This window comes from Ambystoma mexicanum, chromosome 6p (genome assembly GCF_040938575.1).
Source record: "Ambystoma mexicanum isolate Mex_15411 chromosome 6p, UKY_AmexF1_1, whole genome shotgun sequence".
Classification (NCBI taxonomy): domain Eukaryota; kingdom Metazoa; phylum Chordata; class Amphibia; order Caudata; family Ambystomatidae; genus Ambystoma; species Ambystoma mexicanum.
Genome location: NC_090935.1, coordinates 638547122 through 638567248, shown reverse-complemented (window position 1 = coordinate 638567248; position 20127 = coordinate 638547122). Strand labels below are relative to the sequence as shown.

The following is a 20127-nucleotide window of genomic DNA, read 5'->3' as shown; positions in this document are numbered from 1 at the left end:
TCGTTGGTCTCCATCGGAGTCCAGACTACATATCAACCTGTTAGAGCTGAGAGCAATCAGACTAGCGCTGAAGGCTTTTCTGCCATCTGTACAGGGGAAAAATGTCCTGATAATGACGGACAACACAGTGGCCATGCACTACCTCTACAAAAGAGGAGGCGTAGGATCACTGCCCCTGTGCAGAGAGGCGATGCAGCTCTGGTTTTGGGCAATCCAAGAAGGAATCTCTCTATCGGCAGTTCACCTAGCCGGAGAGAAAAACTTGACAGCAGACGCTCTGAGCAGGCAGGGCACAGTCTCCCACGAGTGGGAACTAGCTCAGGAAGTCCTTCAGGAGATCTTCGCCCTTTGGGGAACCCCTCAAGTGGATCTGTTCGCCACCAGTACCAACAGGAAGTGCGATCTGTTTTGTTCAAGGGAATTTCCCCCGAGAGGAGCTCTAGGGGACGCGTTCGTAGTGGACTGGGAGTTTCCACTCCTGTACGTGTTTCCACCAGTCCCTGTCATTCCTCAAATGATCAAGAGGTTGAGAAGATTCCGGAGGACCATGATCCTAATTGCACCAGACTGGGCCAGGAGAACGTGGTACCCGGACCTTCTGGACGTGTCCATCTGCCCTCCAATTCGCCTTCCACTCAAGGAGAATCTTCTCTTACAAAAGGGAGGTCAGGTTCTCCATCCAGACATCAGAACCCTCAACCTTCACGCTTGGCTTCTGAAAGGTTGAGATACAAGGATTGGGACCTCCCTGATGACGTCATGGAGGTGTTGCTTTCGGCCAGAAGGCCAGCAACAAAGTCTTTATACCGCTGCCGTTGGAACACATTTTGCAGCTGGTGTAGAGAAGAGAATATTGACCCCTTTTCATGTGGTACACCAACGGTGTTATCCTTTCTACTCTATTTGGCAAATTCAGGCCTTCAAGTTGGCACTATCAAGGGCTATCTTGCAGCGCTATCGATCTTCAAGCGCACAGCAGAGGAGCCATCGTATTTCAAATTACCCTTAGTAATAAAATTTCTAAAGGGATTAACTAATGTCTATCCTCCAAGACCATTCCAAGTTCCCTTATGGGACTTAAATTTAGTCTTAAATTTCCTGATGGGTACTCCTTTCGAACCACTCCACTCTTGTTCACTAAGATTTCTCACCCTTAAAACTGTCTTATTAGTGGCACTAACATCTGCTAGAAGGGTGAGCGAATTACAAGCTCTATCTTGTAAACCCCCTCATACAATTTTTCATAAAGACAAAGTTGTCCTACAGGTGAAGCCTAATTGCCTAATTTCCTCCCAAAGGTGGCTTCTGAATTCCACATCACTCAGAAAATTACCTTAACTTCATTCTATCCTCCTCCCCATCCGGGGAAAGAGGAAGAAAAGCTACACAGGCTGGACCCAAGGGGGGGCTTTAAGCTTTTACATCAGCAGACTTGCTAGGATTAGGCAAGCAGACCAACTGTTCGTAGGTTACTCAGGGCACAAATTGGGACTACCGAAAACAAAACGGACCATTTCCAGATGGATTATTTTGGCCATTCGGGAATGTTAAACTAGCAGGGAAAGAGCCTCCTCAAAATCTTAGGGCTCATTCAACCAGGGGTATCGCTGCCTCTTCGGCCCTCCAAAGAGGGGTTCCGGTTCGAGACATATGTGCGGCTGCCACATGGTCGTCTGCACATACCTTCACAAGATTTTACAACCTGGATTCCTCCTCTAGTCAAGAGACTAGGTTTGGCAAAGCAGTTTTACATTCTGTTCATTCCTAAAGGGAAATATGGTGTTTTTACTCCCACCTCCAATTACACACCACTGCTATGGAAGTCTATCAAAGATAAGGAATACGTCGGAGGACACAATCCCTTCGAAGAACAAGTTACTTCTTACCTGGTAATGTTCTTTCGATGGGATGTTCCTCCGACATATTCCTTATCGCCCCTCCCATCCATCCCCGCAGTAATACTTCCCTTGTGGTTGCAGCTTACGCTCCTTCAAGGTAATTCAGGCATGACTTATCTTATGCTGCAAAACGGAACTCAGCAACGGACGCTACGCGTGGCTATTTATGGGCATGGTGATGTCGGCGCCGATACGGTGGCTGTCGAGGGACACCAACTCGACGGATGTCGATGCGCAGCGCCCTCTACTGAGAAAAAAATTTCCGAGGCCAGCAAGCTGGAGACGAATTATCAAAGCTAAGGAATACGTCGGAGGAACATCCCATCGAAAGAACGTTACCAGGTAAGAAGTAACTTGTTCTTCTCCCTAACACTAACTGCCTCATCACGAGTTTGGCGGTAACCCTTAAATGCTTTGGTAGCGCTATTACTGCCGCATTTAAGGCCCCCCAAATCATAGGCTTGGCGGATTTAAAATCTGCCGCAATTTTGCCGATTTTAGCGCTATTACCGCCAGTGGTAAAACCGCCGGCGGTAATGGCACCAAACATTTCCCATTGGGCCCATTCCGCCAAACCCGTGATCTGACGCTAATAGCGCCGGGGGTTTGGTGGTAGGGCTAATAGTCCCAGCGGTAAAACTGCCAGGGTTAGCGCCCAACTCGTGATGAGGCCCTAAGTGATTCTTTAAATGAGTGTCACTGCACAACTGCTAGGGTCTACAACCCTTGTTATAGGCATGTCCTATACTAAATGTGTATTGTAAGGCCTGACCTTCCTAGAATTACTGTAAAGTATTCTGAACAAGATTAATGCTTTGTTCTATGTACCTGTAAGCATTGTGTTGTGTTTTTATAATGTGTCTATGCCTCTATGACAAAGTACTTACCCCAAGACATAACTTGGCCTAACTATATTTATAATAAACCTTTAATTGTTTATACTACTTTCTGGTTGTAAGTGTTTCTGTTTAACCCTTGGTATACTACAAGTTCTTTGTACATTCCAACAGCCCTCTCTCCCTCCTAAGATAAGCCGGTCTGCTCTGTTTACGCTACCATATACTCAGGTGGTACAGCCTTATACTAAGAGTGGAGTCTTGTACTGTCTCAATTGTATGGTTTTACTAAGCCCTTTGTTGGACTGGAGAAACTGTTCTAACAAATGACATAAATACAGTATTGGTCACGTTAGTAATGATGTAGTTTCTGCTGTTTGGAGCATTTTCCTGCACTTTGCTGCAGTGTATTCTGTGGTGAAGTAGTTGGCACCTATTCTCTAATGAGGGATTATCTCTGTCACTTCCTTCCCTTCGCTGAACCCTCATTGTCATGAAGGTTGACCACCGCTTTGGTGGTCCCTACCATCCTGTTGGACTCTAGCGCCTTGCCATGGGATTGTCTGTTCTGTTGTCCTTTACAGCCAGAGGAATTCTCAGTTTCTCTTCCAGTGAGTGTATCATGGATCAAGTGTCAGCCCGCAGGTACCTTAGTCTCCCCAGTCCCATTACCCAGCCTAGAACATAAGACTTCTCTTACTGAGCTCAGAGTAGCCATGATCTGATATGAACGGTTGTATGAAAGTTTGTCTGGGATTCATTGTTGAATTAACATCATATTCACCGGCAAGGTTTGATGTGGCGATCTTCCCAATGGTGACTGCCAAATATTTGGATAGTACAGTACAGTGGGCCTGATTGGAGGCGAGGCTGGATCTGTATCCTACTCCAAAGAAAATGAGCATTCATCATACCTTTTTTCATTTGCTGGCACTTCTCCGGAAGCAGCTGGAAGAAGCAAACAATCTGCTCCTGAACCTACAAACCAGTGGTGACGTACTTCTCTGCTCCTTCCACTCCAGATCACACTCCACACAGCAGGAGGGAACTGCATCAATGCTCCTGCCACTTGGCTCAGCTGAGTTCCCTCCCTCTGGGTTCCATTGAACAGCACTTCTAAGCCCCCACACGGATTACCTCCATCTTGGGCAACAATATTTCTGCAAAGGACTGCCAGGTAGAGTTTGACCTACGACTGTCCAAGACAGCATCCCACTTTTCTTGAACTACTAGGGCACTGCCTGGACCACTTTGGCCACTGAGGCTGCAACCAATGCTACTGACGTAGTTCAATTGCACCCCAAAATCAAGTTTATTTTCTCCTGGCTTCAGTGATGTTGCCTGTAGTCCTGTCATTCTCTGTGGCTGTGTTGCTCCACCTGCACACCCTGCACCTCTGCTGCTGGACCGTGACTTTTGACCGTCCTTTTTTCTTCTTCAAATCAGAGCCTTTCTCTTTGCCATTTTTTCATTGGTTAACATTGCATGATGGGTAACCATTAGAACGGCCAAACATAACCATGGCTTGTGCTGACTCTCTCAAAACATTGACTGCTCAGCAATTGCATAACCGCAGTACTTTATTATTGACTGTTAGATTTCCATCTTGTGCAAAATGTTCTCCACCTGTGAGTCTCCCAGCACTTTTAGCTGGACTAATGGAGTGTTTTTTTTTTTTTTTTTTTTTTTTTTACTGATTTCCACATTCACTCATTATTTTACTCTGATCATACGAACGCTTTACCTTTTTTTTTTTTTTGGTATTTCTTTGTGGAGTCATGCTTCCAATTTGAAAGGCATTTAAAATATACAAAAGCAGCACATAGCGCCTTCTGCATAGGGTTGCTGAAGGCTCCTCGAGCTTCCCCGTGATTGTTTTTACTTTACTTGGCAAACTCTTAAATTTACCAAGGCAGGGCAATCCTTTTTATGTTAAATGTTAAAGGTATTTGACCGCGCACCGTCACCAACGGAGTTGGTCCCCAGGTGCTCTGGCGGATCTGTAAATGAGAAGGTGGGATGGGTTAGTAAGGATAGTGAGAGGAGTGGCGTTCTGTTGGCAGCTTCAACTCGGTATACACCGGGTGCTGAGCTTTGGTGCGAGTATCGGATCGATGTCAGTCCTCGTGTGCTGTTGGTGCGGCTTATGTGTTGTTGCCTACCTGTCTTTTATTTTGCTAGATCGGCACACTCTACCTTACGTGGAGTGCTGAGGGGATCCAATGTATACCTTTTCTCGACTCTCCAGTAACGTTTTGGTTACTGTGACAGGTCTATCTGTTTAGGCTGGTGGTAGTGTATCTTTTGCACAACTTTGTGCGAACGTTTATCACCTGCTGTCTTCGCAGCTGTGGTAGGGGACACAAGGGAGCTGCAACCTTCACGGCCTGCAATTCGCCAATACCCTTGGACCTCGGCTGCATAGCTGTATATAGTCTCCTGATGCATGGTTTTGCCTGAAACTTTGTGGGCATCATCCAAAGCCTACAGTAGCCCGATCCAGCTCCCGAAAGTCCTCTCACTCGAGACTAGGACCTAGAAGAGTAACCCGCCACTACAACCATCCTTCAGCCGAGCCTGAAAAAGGCGCCAACAAGCCAGAATCGGGAAGTTCCTTTGCTGGGTGTCCGTCTTCACGAGAGCTGTCACCAGATCCACTTAAGTCCCTTTCTTCTGTCACCAAGACCGAGAATCCAGTGACTGGGTTTGCTATTGTCTCACCGCTGGAACCATCGTGCAGCAACTATTTGTTCAACTAAAGGTACTGTCCTACCCCTCGTGCAATATACCTGTGGGTTGTTTGCTTGATCCTGTGACCCTGGCGGCTGAGATTCCTTTATCAAACACCCCTCCAGGTCTCTCATAGTTACATTGGTGTGGACTACCCATTGTACACGAAGTCTGCCTTAGGACACTGGTCCTTGGGGCAAAGCTACAAGGTAACACGCCGATTACCTTGCCTCTGAAAAATGAACTTTACTTACCTGCAATACTGGACGAGACTCCTGCGGAACTCTGCCACTCTGGACCTTTTACCCTGCTTTCCTGCCTTTGCTTCCCCACCCCTGGCGGCCCAGTAACCCAGCTGAACACACAGATTCAAATAAGATGGGGCTGGACTCATTAAGATAGGCTGGACAAAAGTTAACGTTTGCAACAGTCTGCACATATGTTTCGGATGGTTTCACTAACTGATTTGTCATCATTCATGCTATTCTAAAGTTACTACAACTGTGTTTTATTATCTAAGAATACTCCAAAGTGATGTTATATTCTCTTTCTGTTTTAAAGTACTTACTTGACTTGTGAATTATCACCTCTGCCTTAGTGTATATAATGTCTGTTTTTATATAAATTCAAATTGTATTCGTGTTTTCTTGGACTAATTGTAGGCTCTTTGCACCTCATTACAGCCTTCCTCCCTCCTTAGAATAGGCCTGGTTGCTTGCCATTCTACCAAACCTCAGTGTGGTTCAGGCCTAAACTAAGGTGTGTAGCCCTGTTCGCCTAAGGTGGGCTTTTCCAAGTTCTGTCACAGACAGCAACTTGTGTAAAACTCCGTAACATTGACATTTTACCCTTTAAAAGCATTTCTTCAATTCAAAAAATGCTAATCCTGAATCTTGTTTGGGGAGTTAAGAATGAACAACTTACTTTTCCAGAAATCACAACAAAAAGGCTTGCTAAAAAACGATTTCCCTGGAACATACTGGATCTCCATTTCTGTTAAAGCTGATAATGTTACACTTGTATAATAATGGGCATTGTCGTATTGTGTGTTTATTACATGTTTCTTCTCTTAACCTTCTTACCACACTGCTCCTCTATTGAGAGCTTAGCCTGGACTGCTCTGCCACGTTTACACCTGGAGAGTTGGGCATATTCAGACAAACGCTGCAAATCTAGTTATGGGTTGATCTTCCTGAACCGGAAACGTATGGTATAGGAACATCCTCCTAAAAGTAGTCTGCTTAAAGATCTTCCTTTTCTGAAGCAGGTGGGCACAATTTACTGGGATAACGCATTTATTTGGAAAACCTAAAAAGGGTCTGTTGGCCACTTTTAATTGTTAACACCAGACAAAAACAGATGGTCATATTTATTCTGACTTGCCTATTTCTTTTGATTTCAGCCTGAGGATGAAATGATTGTAGTGGGACTAACCAATAGTGTGTTAAATGTAAAACATCGAAAGCACGAGGAGAAAAAGGAAGGAGTTCCTAAGGGGAAGCGGCAGAGGCGGCCAGCATATCGTATCTTTGTGAAAGGGAAAGACTACATGCCTAAACAGGTAAGTACCAGTTGAGAAGCAATTGATACCTGAAATGCGACCTGCACAAGGATGCAGTCCAGACCCAAGAAGCCTCCTGTTTAATTTCAAAAGTGTCTAACTCTCCATCCTTGCTCAATTTGTTTTATGACAATCTAATCTGCCGATCATACTAACAGAAGGATTTGTGGCACTGGCTGATCTGTCGTATGTTTTTGAGTGTGGAATAAGTGGCTCCTTGACACTTTATTGCACTGTACATCCAGAAACCAGAATTGTGAATTGCAGAGACCTGTTACTGACAAAACCGGAGATAAAAATGTCATGTTTGTCACATCTTCAGAGTTAGTCTACTTTTGGTTAAGCAGAGTTTACACTAGTGTGACCCTGTGTACTGTCAGGGAAAGGGGCGTGCATCAGGTCTCTAGTACGATTTCTTGCGGTTGAGGGTAAGGAAGACCGAGTGGACAAGTAGGTGACGAGGTTCCAGTGTGCTGGATTGGCCTAACCAGCTAGTGTTTAAGGGATTCTTTCAAATAACATTTTAATTTATTTTTGAAGTGTGTATGTTGGTGGAAGCATGGTGGAACCAATTTGTGGAAGTATCCCGGCCATTGCATCAGAGGGCTTTGGAAAATTCTAACTTGTCCGTCTGTTTTTTTAGAGCATCAGACTGGGGTTTGATGATGCTACTGCTTTCTTTTACTTATTTAAATGAATGCATTGAAGCCTCATTCTGTGCCAGGAACATACTTGCATGCTCGTCCTATATGCAGCCTGCCTTAGTGAAGGTCATGCCCAAGGGGGGGTGTTTCAGGGCTGTTAGAGGAGTTTTCCTAAAGTCCACTTGAGGTAAGACTTCATAAAACTATCCCAATGATATACAGGTCCCAACTCTTAGTATCAGTCTGTACCACTCATGGAACCTTGGTAGAGTGACAGAGCAGTCAAGCTTATCATAAGAGGAAGATGTGAGTTGTAGGTAAGTACACTGAACCCATTAAGTGCAGTAGTCCAAAGAAACACTTAAACCAATAAACTTGCATTAAATTATATAGTAATTTTATTTACACAAGAAATGCCTTAAAATACTTAACTTAACCAACACATGTAGGATTACTTGTACATACTTTTCAAAGGCCACTGCTTAGTTTATAGTTGCTTGCGGTTACAGTTGTTACAGAATTTGACACTACTAATGAGAGTTCTACAGTATTATCAGTAATACCGTGCACTCGATCACAGACAAAAATATACAGTAATTGTATTTAGTTAGCAAAACCACATAAGATTATGTTTTTTGCGAAGGAAAAGGGTTGATTAGTCGTACAGTAGCAGAGCTTAACATTCTAGAGGCGGTTTTGGAGCAAACTAACGCTTGTAAAGTCTGGTCCCTTGGTCCCTAACTCTATGTAAAAGTCAGTTCAGAAAGGGCTCAAAGTCTTAAGATGGAGCAGAACAGCAAAAGTTCCTTTGGAAACTTTCAGTCTCCAGGATAAGATACTAGAAGGATTAACGCAACGTTGGAGACCCTGTTAAAGGGGTTCCATGTGATAATATCGCCGCAAAAATATCGCTGTACAAACATTTCGCCATATTTCTGCGGCGATATGGAACCTGCGGGGGACACCCCCGCAACCCCCATATATTTTAAAAGGGAGCGGGGGACACCACCGCAACCCACCCATCCATTTACCCCATAAATTATCCCCACCAAAAATATCGCCTATGGCCGTTCCCGACGACCATATGTACGGCGATATTTTTGGTGGCGATAATATTACCCGATACCGTTAAAGGACTCTCAAAAGGGACACAAGCTGGCAGCCTTGATCAGATGTGAGAGTGGACACCCCAGATACCGCTTTGTGCACTCCCAGCACCCTGTACTGACTTCTTGGTTTAAGGTAAGCAATACCTTTTCACCCCACAGTACCTTAGGTTAGAAAAATAATTGTGTGGCTGGAATCTCTGTGCAGCAGCAACTGACCCGGTCTCCGAATTCCTCGGTCTGGTGATGAGGACAGTCTCCGACTGGGAGGTGTCAGCAGCAGTCTCAAGAGGGGACCCTTGTCACAGATTTCTTCAGCTTCTTTGGTCAGTCTGCGGTTTTGGCGCCTTTTTCTCAGAAGGTGTCCAGACACAGGGTAATCCAGACATGGACCCCTTGCTCACTGTCTCTTAAGGAGGCTCAGCTTCACCTCACTGATGAGACCCGACTAGGCAAAAACACGTGTCTGTGGTTGCTGATGGTACTCTTGTTCAGATGACATGTGCCTAGCATTTCGGTGCTGGACTATGGATTTTGTCTCCTCTGTGAAGGGTGCAGTGAGCTAAAACATGGTTGTAGACCCTCCGGAGTGGAAGAAATTCCATGAAACAGGGTATTTGATCCATGTTCGTTCTCAGTAGGGGTTCACAACACTCCTTTATAACTAGAATGTGGTCTGTGACTAAACAGTCACAGGAGCTGAGGGAAGGGGGGGGGGATACTAGGTATTCCCTTAACACTCCCCATAAGGTGGCATGTGCTAATCACGCGCAGTATAACGTTTTAGGAAGGATACAAGGTATTCCTCTTTCTGATGTTTGTTCATCTGCTTAGAATCACATGCTGTGCATAGTCCGACATCCAGTGGTCACTGCGGAGTATTGCATTTTGTTTTTCGTAGTCGAAAAGGGGACGTCGACAAGGCGTGTCTGTAATACTATCCCTATAGTGACGTGCAGTGTACCCACAATCCCTCACGTGTCGAGGTCCCTCAGATTGTTTTTTTACGCCCAGTTATTGGTCGCCTTTATGCGGAGCTCCTCGAGAGACATTGCAAAATCATTTCCTCGACACTTGGTCGTTTTGCTATTAACTATCACATAGATCCCTTCCTTGACGTAGCTGCCAAGCTGTTCTCCGCCGAGCAAGATCTTCGACGGAGGGACGAGCGGAGGAGATCCTTCGGCGCTGCCAAACACTTGGCCGGGCCTCGCCGGCCTAATACAGTAGGGAGAGTGGGGTTGGTGGTCATTTCTTTAACACTCTGAGAATGCCATTCTCTTTCCCCTCCCTCTCTTTCGAGGTTGTAATCACATTTCATGCCCTCAGCTATGGAGAGGACGCCCTTTAGGTTTTGCCCGCGTTGCAAGGGCAAGTTTACCTGGAAGGACCAGCACAAACGGTGTAACCGTTGCTTGCCCCTCGATCACAAAGAGGACGGCTGTGCGGCCTGTAAATTACTTAAACCCAAAACTTTAAAGGACCGCAGGGTCAAAAGGTGGGCAGCCTATGCGATGTCTAGGTCGGACTCCTCGCCAGCTGCTGCCGCCGCCGAATGTGACGAGGACAGTGATTACACGGCCTCCGCAACGGAGGTTGTAGACCTCTCGAAGGAGCGTTTCCCGCTCCTCGTCGTCCGGCCCCGACAAGCCCGGCTCACGCCCCGCTTATGGGGATGAACACCCCGGCGACAAGGACGGACACAGAAAAACACATAAGCACATACCCCATGGCACGCATTCGTCAAAGACGAAGGCAGCCATAGCGTCAACGGAGGCGTCGGGCCCACCAGCGTCTTCCGCCGACCGTAAGGGTCGCAAGCCCTCCCCGCCACCGCTTCCGCGACCGGCGACTGGGCTTTCTGTAAATAAGGACGCTAACCCCAAACCCTCAGGCGACGCGCCTCGCAAGATTGCATACGTTGCCAGTAAAGACTCGGCATTCTCCAGTATGGGGTCTGGCATGGATTCACATGCTCATGAATATTCCCCGTCGTCAGGCTGGGAATCCTCGGTAAAGAAAAAACCAGTATCAGTTTCGTTTCTGATCTGTCTTTCGTAGTAGTAACCAATCACTGATCTCTGCGTCATACTGACCACAGCCAATGACTGCCCTCTACCTAAGCCCCGCCTCTGGCAGCCATCTTCGGATTTTTACCACACGTTCAAGTGTTGGGATCCTCGTGCTATTGCTCTCGAGCGTTAGTGCTATTTTTTTCACGTTTTTTCTCAAAAACTTTGATTTTTCGGTCAAAAAGAGCCTCAAGCTCCACCGTTTCCTCATCCGATCAACGGGGACCCGTGTCGGATTCGTCTACGCCCCTCAAGGGTGAAGATTTCGTCGAGCCATGCTTTTGGAGGACTCCAGAAGTTTCTCAGGCCCATCTCGGACATGGCCCAGGAGAAGGGAAGCTCGACGCCCGGAAAGCTGTTCAGGGTCTGCCCTGGATGCCAGCTTCAGAATGTCTTTAAGGAGGACGAACACTCCTTTTGTCTTTACTGCCTACATGAGGACAAGACGCACGTGGAGAAGGACTGTGCGTTTTGCGGCAATATGTCGGAGCGGACCATGAAGGACCGCCATCAACGTCTCGCCAACTGGCTGGAAGGGAAGAGCCCGTCAGGCGAGAAGAAGAAATCCGAGAAGTCTTCTAAGACCTTTGAGGACGCCCCGGCGACGGGCGTCCAACACAAGGCCAAGCACTGCGAGTCCGCTGGCACCAGGAGCGCCGAACGGTTGGGCTCTATGGGCGCCAGGCAGGGCGCATCCTCCCCGGCACCATCAACCACGAGCCAACGCTCTGGTTCGGGTAAGAGGAAGGCCGAGCACCCGGCGAAGCTCCTGGAGAGGCCCCGGTCGAGCTCGAAGGCCCCATCGGAGGGAGAGCGAGGCAGTGTCCCTCCCCCCAAGGAGAAGGCAGTGAGCGCACCTAAGGTGGTGAAAGCCTTAATCCATCCGGCCAAGGCCTCTATCGAGACAGTCGCGGCGGCCCTGGCTCAGCCTGTGGAGGCAACACCAGTGGTGGCGACCTCGGGGCTCAGAGTCTCCCTGCCACCGCGGAGGGAGTCCTCTTTTATGCCCATCGACAGGACCCCTGTGAAACCTCCGACGGAGAAGAAAAAGGGGGGGCAGGAGGTCGTCATGGATTCGGCCTCAACCTCTGAGGAAGAGCTGATCGAGGTCTTAAGCCACGGCGTTGGCGTGGAAGAAGACCAGCCCGTCGGGAGGGATCCCGACATAGGAGACGACGATAACGTCGAGGGTGCTGACGGGGCCCCTGACCGCCCGTCGGACTCCCCTCAACCAGCGCCGCAAGACAACTCGGCGGCCATTTTGTTGGCTATACAGTCCTTATGCTCGGAGATAAGGACGAGACTGCCGTTGCCACCAGCAGAGGAACCGCTCCCGACGCGGGACCCGGAGCCAGGCCCTTCTGGGAGCCCGCCCCCTAAGAGAAGGATTCATCCTCCACCTCCTTTTCAGCCATCGCGCCCTGTTCAGCCCTCCTCCCCGTCCACGACTCGTGGGGATGATACGGGGACTGACACAGCCGCGACGGGTACGGACGAGGTTTACGACGAGGATCTGCCATCGTCACCTCCCACCCGGGTTTCCCCGCCCGACGAGATTGGATCGTTTCACTCCATGATCGCCAGGGCATCCGAGCACTTCCAGCTCTGCCCGGAAGAGAAGAAGGAAGGTTTCCTTTATCAACGGCGCGAGGCCAAGAGGAAGACGGTCCTCTCCGTGCCTCTACTGGACGATATTTGGGATGAGGGCCTCACCCTCCTCAAGAACCCATCCACGACGCCGGCTAGAAGGGATCGGTACGAGAAGAAGTACCGGGTCCCGGACGCGGCCCCCTTGTGCCTCCGGGCACAGCCGACCCCGGACTCCGTCGTCTCCGCGGCAGCCAGGAAGAAAGCGGGGGGGGTGCGGCCTCTACGTCGACTTCCCCGCCGGACGGCGAGGGAAAGAAATTGGATACGATGGGACGCAGGGTCATCTCGTCTGCAGCGACGACGATTAAGGCGGCCAACGCCTTGGTTATCGTAGCCCGCTACGACAGGGAGCTGTGGTACAAACTGGCCCCCCTGCTGGACTTCCTACCGGACGACAAGAGGGCGGATGCCCTAGAGATCTTGCATAAAGGAGAGGTGGCGTCGGACCACGCCATTACGATTGCGACGGACATCGCTGACACTGGATTTCGCCAGTTGGGCAACGGCGTGTGCCTTAGGCGGCGTGGATGGCTCAAGGCTACTGACTTCCGTCAAGACGTGCAGACCAGAGTCTTGGACAAGCCGTTCGATGGAAACAACCTGTTTGGGAAAACAGTGGACGATTCCCTTCAAGCCATCAAAGCAGACACAGAGACGGCCCGGGCTCTTGGGGTTCTCCAGCAACGGCGGCCGCCCTTTCGGAGCGGCAGAGGCAAACAGGGTGCCTCCAAAGGTTCCGGCGGCGGATTTTCCACCTACCGTCAAGCGGCCCGTTCGTCGTCGCAGGAAGCTTACAGGGGACGAGGCAAGTCAGGCGGACCCCGCCGTCGTCGCCAAGGAGGTCAAGGCGGCAAAGCCTTGTCGAAACAGGACTGAACCGGCCGTGGGGTCGGGCCCCCACCGAAGCACCCCGGTGGGAGGCCGGCTGGCGAGCTTCGTCAGCGTGTGGGAGTCCATCTCCACCGACCGTTGGGTGCTGGACGCCCTAGCCCAGGGTCACGCGCTTGAGTTTCAAAAAAGGTGCCCGCGCTTCCCCCCCTGTGGCCAGGAAAGAACATCACGTCCCTCAACTTCTCTTGGAGGTAAAGGCGATGCTCAGGAAGGGCGCCATCGAGCTCGTCCCAAAGAGGCTTCGGGGCTCCGGAGTTTACTCAAGATACTTCCTCGTGAAGAAGAAGACGGGAGGATGGCATCCCATCCTGGACCTACGACGACTGAACAAATTCATCAAGGCACAGAAGTTCCGGATGGTCACCCTCCAACACGTCCTGGGTCAGCTGGAGGAGGGCGATTTCCTGTCGTTGAATTTGGAGGATGCCTACTTCCATATTCCCATCCTAAAGGGACACCGAAAGTTTCTCAGGTTCGTGGTCCAAGGGCGTCACTATCAGTTCAGAGCCCTTCCCTTCGGACTAAGGTTGGCACCCAGGGTGTTCACCAAGTGCCTCGCACCGGTGGCGGCGCAGCTGCGCCAAGAGGGGATCCACGTCTACCCCTACCTGGACGACTGGCTCATCCGAGCCAAGACGAGGGAGCTCGCCGTGGAGCACACGGCAAGGACCGTCCAACTTCTCACGGACCTGGGATTCTCCATAAACTACGCCAAGTCCCACCTGGTGCCCGCGCAAGACGCACTGTTTCTGGGAGCGAAGCTCGACACAGTGTCGCTTCTGGCCTCTCCGTCGGAGGAAAGGACGAGGGCCATTCTGGGCAAGGTGCAGCGGATGCTGGTTGCGGATGCGGCCAGAGTGAGGTCCATCAAGTCCCTCCTCGGAATGATGTCTTCTTGCATTTACCTCATCCCCCTGTGCAGGCTCTGGATGCGCCCGTTGCAGGAGTTCCTGGACGCGCGCTGTATCCAGACGACGGGCAGCTTCGAGGAGAGGATCACACTCGACGAGAGTTTCCGACGAGTGATCCGGTGGTGGGGCACCCGCCCACATCTGACAGCGGGCATGGACTTCCAGACCCCCGGCAACCAGGAGACAGTGACCACGGATGCCTCCCTGGAAGGGTGGGGAGCGCACACCGAAAATCTGCACGCGAGAGGCCTTTGGCTCCCGACGGAGAAGTCCCTCCATATCAACGTCCTGGAGCTCCGTGCAGTGTTTTGGGCCCTCAGGTCCTTCCTTCCGTCCCTCAAGGGCAAGGTGGTGAGGATCTTCCCCGACAACACCACCACCATGTTCTACATCAGGAAACAGGGCGGAACCAGGTCCCCAGCCCTGTCCAGGCAGGCGCAGGATCTGTGGCATTGGGCCGTCGCCCAAAGGATGTTTCTGGTCCGTTTCATCTGGCAGGGATAAAAAACACCATCGCCGACTCGCTCAGCAGGGAGCTGCGCTCGTGCCACGAGTGGGAACTACGACAGGATCTAGTGGACCGCCTCTTCCGACGGTGGGGCACACCCCAGATCGATCTGTTCGCGACGGCGACGAACTCCAAGTGCCGGAGGTTCGCCAGCAGGTTTCCCCAGCCGAGGAGCATGGGCGATGCTTTCTCGTTCCCCTGGGAAGGCCTGTTTCTATACGCGTTCCCTCCATTGCCATTGCTGATCCGGCTCATCAACCAGCTGAAGAGGTCACGGTGCAGGATGATCCTCGTCGCACCTGCGTGGCCGAGGCAGATATGGTTCCCGGACCTTCTGGACTTGTCAGCGTCCCCGTCAATCAAGCTGCCAGTGGACGCGGATCTGCTCTCCAGGGAAGGAGGCGCCATCCTCCATCACGACCCAAAGTCGCTGAACTTGCAGGCCTGGCTCCTGCAGCGTTAGAGTTTGGAGGATACGACATACCGGCCGACTGCAGAGAGGTTCTTGCAAAGGCCAGGGCGTCCTCAACTCTTAAATGCTACGGACACAAATGGAAGAGGTTCTCTGTCTGGTGCCACGCACAGAAGATTAACCCTCTGCGGATTACGGCTCCCCAAGTACTGCCGTACCTACTGACGCTGGCCAAAGCTGGACTGGCGCACGCGTCCATCAAGATTCATCTTGCTGCGATCTCCCGATACACCAGAACCACGGGGCGGACGTCTTTGTGGTCTCATCGTCTGGTGAAAGAGTTCATGAAGGGACTGTTCAGATCGTTCCCGCCGGTGAAGGCTCCGGCCCCGGCGTGGGAGCTCAACGTGGTGCTGACCAAGCTCATGGGACCTCCGTTCGAGCCTCTGCACTCGGCTCCGTTGAAGTTCTTGTCGTGGAAAACAGCGTTTCTTGTGGCCATCACCTCCGCACGACGGGTGGGAGAGATCCAGGCCCTTTCCTGCAAGGCCCCGTACTTGACTTTTCATGACACAAGGGTAGTGCTCAGGACGCACCCCTCCTTCATGCCCAAGGTGCCGTCGGGCTTCCACCTCAACGAACCCTTGGTGTTGCCTGTTTTCTTCCCGTCGCCGGCTGAAAGGACTTTGCACTCGCTGGATGTGGCTAGAGCGCTGAAGTTCTACGTGGACCGCACGAAGGGTTTTCGGAAGACGTCACAACTCTTTGTGAACTTTGGACCTGTCAATCAGGGGAAGGCTCTCCCGAAGGCTTCCATTTCCAGATGGCTCTCCGGCTGTATCATGTACTGTCATCGGTTGGCAAACCGAGCCCTGCCTGGCCGTCCGAGAGCCCATTCCACCAGAGCGAACGCAGCTACCACGGCGTTCCTATCTGGTGTGCCCTTGCTGGACATCTGCAGGGCTGCTACGTGGAGGTCGACTCACACCTTCACGAAATTCTACTGAGTCGATCGGGATTCCAGGGAGGATTCCAGGGTCGGCCAAGCAGTGCTGCGCAACCTGTTCGCCTAAGGTGAGCCTGGTGAGGAGGTAAGATTTGCTTAATGTTGAGTTTGATGTGATGCTTAATGTTGAGCCTTTGCCACCTCCCGTGGTTGTGCATGTGTGCACTGTATGTATTCTTTATTCATGAGCATGTGAATCCATGCCAGACCCCATGCTGGAGAAGGAACAAGTTACTTACCTGTAACTGTTGTTCTCCAGCATGGGTCTGGCATGGATTCACATGCGAACCCTCCCGCCTACCCCTCTGCGGCTCTTCACTTGGTCATACTGCCACTTCACGTGCTACCAAATCTGAAGATGGCTGCCAGAGGCGGGGCTTAGGTAGAGGGCAGTCATTGGCTGGGGGCAGTATGACCCAGAGATCAGTGATTGGTTACTACTACGAAAGACAGATCAGAAACGAAACTGATACTGGTTTTTTCTTTACCAAGGGGTCCCAGCCTGACGACGGGGAATATTCATGAGCATGTGAATCCATGCCAGACCCATGCTGGAGAACAACAGTTACAGGTAAGTAACTTGTTCCTTGTCTAGCGCGCCAGCGGCCGATCCCTCGCCGGAGAAGCTGATCGCCGAAAACCTCGCGCGTATAGCTTCTAAAGACAGCCAGAGACGGACGGCGGGTGACACGTCGAAAACCGCTCACAAGGCCAAAGAAACGCAGAGGACGCCGGAGGGTAGGTTGGGACAGCTCCCACCGTCGACAGAAGACCCTAGCCAGCAAGAGGGTTTCTGAGAAGGCGAAGGGACTCTATCTTCGACGCTATGGGATAGAACTAAGCAACAACAGGGTGAGGGAACTCCCTTTTCACTCCCAGACCACTCTGGCCTACCTTACTGGACTGTAGAGAGGTTCCAGTCATGTATGGACAAACTAGACAGGTTCATGGCCGTCCCAGAAAATAGGACACCCAAGAGGCCAAGGGAGGTACTCCAGGAGGGGCCATGGGCTAAATACCCGAAGCTCTTTAACCCCCTACAGGAAGACATGAACTCTTACAACCTCACTGAAGAGGACTCTCACTTCCAGGAAGAGGATGAGTTTGTGAATAATGAAGACCAACAAGAGGGAGAAGGTTTTCATGATGACACTAACATAGGTGAGGAGGGCTACGAGGAGGACCCAGGTGAAGGTGGCTTACAGCCCTGGCAGTCGCCATCAGGGTGTACAGACCCCGACATTATAGACATTTCTTCTCCTCAGACCACACCGGTCAGGAACCCATCTCCAGTAGACGATCAGTCCACCTTCAGTGTGCTACTGAGGAAGGCAGCACCGCATTTCGAAGTTGAAACTGGGGAGGTCACCACAGATACTGATTTCGTCGAACTATTCCTATCCTCGCCTCGGTTAAAAGACGACTCACCCCATCGCTGTCCACCCCCGCACTGGTAAGAGGGGTCAATCCAAGAATCGAGAAATTGTTCTCACCCTCTCAGTCAGACCCATTATATATCAGGGGTCACTCAGCCCCGGACTCCTCAGTGGTGACTAACACAAGGAAGAGGGCTGGGGTTCCACTGTCAACCAGCGAGGCACCCCCAGATAAAGAAGGGGAAAAAGCTCTATGCCTTGGGCAAAAGAATTTCCGCCTCGGCAGCGTTTTCAATTAGGATTGCCAATAATAATACATTGTTGGCAAGCTATGCTGATGCTCAATGGGGAAAGCTTAAGCAGGACATCGAAGAAGCCCCCAAACCTCTAAGAACTCGCTTATTATCTACAGTTACAGAAGGAGCTCTGGTCAACCAGAGCATCATTAAGAACACTCTTGATGCGGCAGAAACTTCTGGGCGTTCTTTGGTGCAGGGAATTCTGCTGAAGCATCACATCTGGCTTCGCAATTCCGGTTTCAAGGCAGAAACGCAGGCATCACTCATTAATAAGCCAATAGAAGAGTCAAATCTCTTTGGAAGGGCAGTGGACGACGCACTGGAAAATGCGAAGAAAGAATTCGACACCATAAAGACCTTAGACCAAATCTCAAAGCCTCCAAACAGGCGGGGATTTGGGAACAAGCGTTTTTTTCGTGGCCAGCAACAGCATTACACTGCAGGCAACTGGCCCTCTAATCAGGGTACCAGTAACCAGTATAACCAAAGAGGACAACGCCGTGGCAAGGGCAGAGGCCGGGGCTCCAGCCCCAGAGGCACCCCGGCAAGTAACAACAAATGACCCGACGGTTCGGGTCCCCTCCCATGCGTCTCCGGTTGGGGGCCGGATAACATCGTTCCTTTCAGCATGGGAGGGAATAACATCAGACCGGTGGGTATTGTCAACCGTAGCCCACGGGTAGTGTATAGAGTTCAATCGGTCAGCCACCTACAGACCTCCAAGGGGACGCCACCTGTCACCAGAACACCTTGTCATCCTCCTGCAAGAGGTAGAACAGCTGCTACAGAAAGGAGCAATAGAGGTTGTGCCCCTATCTCAGGTAATGGAAGGTATTTATTCAGTGTACTTCCTTGTACCCAAAAAGGACCTAACCATGCACCCTGTACTAGATCTGCGCCCAGCGAACAAATTTGTAAAACCACAAAAATTTCATATGGTAACATTACAGGAGGTAATTCCCCTGCTATCTCAGGGGGACTACATGACAACACTAGACATGAAAGAGGCATACTTTCATATTTTGATGTTGCCAGCGCACAGAAAATACCTCAGGTTCATGATAGAGGGCACACACTAACAGTTCAGAGTGCTACCCTTCGGCATAGCGTCTGCACCGAGGGTATTCACGAAGGTACTGGCAGCGGCCCACCTGCGCAGGTTGTCCATACCAGTATACCCTTACCTCGACGATTGGCTCATAACAGGGGAGTCCTACGAGACATGCTTCTCAAACACCCAGAAGACAGTAGACCTTTTGTTCCAACTGGGCTTCTCCATCAACGAGAAGAAGTCCAGCTTAGACCCCAGCCAAATCAAACAATTCATATGGGCTCTAATTCGAACAAAGGACGGCCTCGTCTTCCCCTCCAACGAGAGGGTCCAAAATATGCTGTTTCAGATCCCTCAATATGTGGCCGGTCGAGAGGTGACGGTACGCAAAGCAATGTGCTTGCTAGGAATGATGGTGTCATGTATTTATTTGGTACCTCACGCGCGCCTGCGCATGCGCCCAATGCTAGAGTGGCTCAACAGCCAGTGGTGTCAGGCCAGTGGACAATGGGACGATCTAGTGGTGGTCTCGCAGGCCTTGGTTCTCTCGCTACGGTGGTGGTCGAAGGAAAACCTGGTAATGGGGAAACCATTCGCCACCCCCGCAGTGGAAGCCACTCTAACCACAGATGCATCCCTCGCAGGATGGGGGGGCTCACCTATCCCATCAGACTGCTCACGGAGTCTGGACTCCGAGCGTAGCGTCCAAACACATAAACTTATTAGAGCTACTTGCGGTGTTCAAGACACTAAAAGCCTTCCAGACACACCTACAAGGGAAGACAGTGATGGTCCTCACGGACAGCACCACAGCCATGTACTACCTCAACAAGCTAGGGGGCACTCACTCTCCAGGACTGTCCAAGCTGTCCCAGAACATCTGGAAGTGGGCTCTCAGACACAACATGTTCCTATTGTCACAACATGTACCAGGGGAACTCAATCTGCTAGCAGACGAACTCAGCAGAGACTTCCCTCTGCCTTCAGAGTACAAATGGCGGTTACACGAAGACATCGTCTTCGACGTCTTCACACAATAGGGCTTCCCAGAAATAGACCTGTTCGCAACTCTGGAGAACTCACAATGCCTAGATTAAGCCTCCAGATACCCACAGAACCGCTCCAAGGGGAACGGTCTCTGGATACCATGGTCAGGGAAATTTGTTTACGCTTTTC

General features: G+C 50.7%; 1 protein-coding gene across 1 annotated transcript in view; it reads left to right on the top strand.

The window, feature by feature from the left end:
* UTP15 (UTP15 small subunit processome component) overlaps positions 1-20127 on the top strand; it is a 440177-nt gene that overhangs the window by 303267 nt on the left and 116783 nt on the right. The window contains exon 9 of the mRNA XM_069627496.1: positions 6867-7025. Within this exon, the coding sequence (XP_069483597.1) occupies positions 6867-7025 (159 nt within the window). The remainder of the gene's footprint in view (positions 1-6866; positions 7026-20127) is intronic.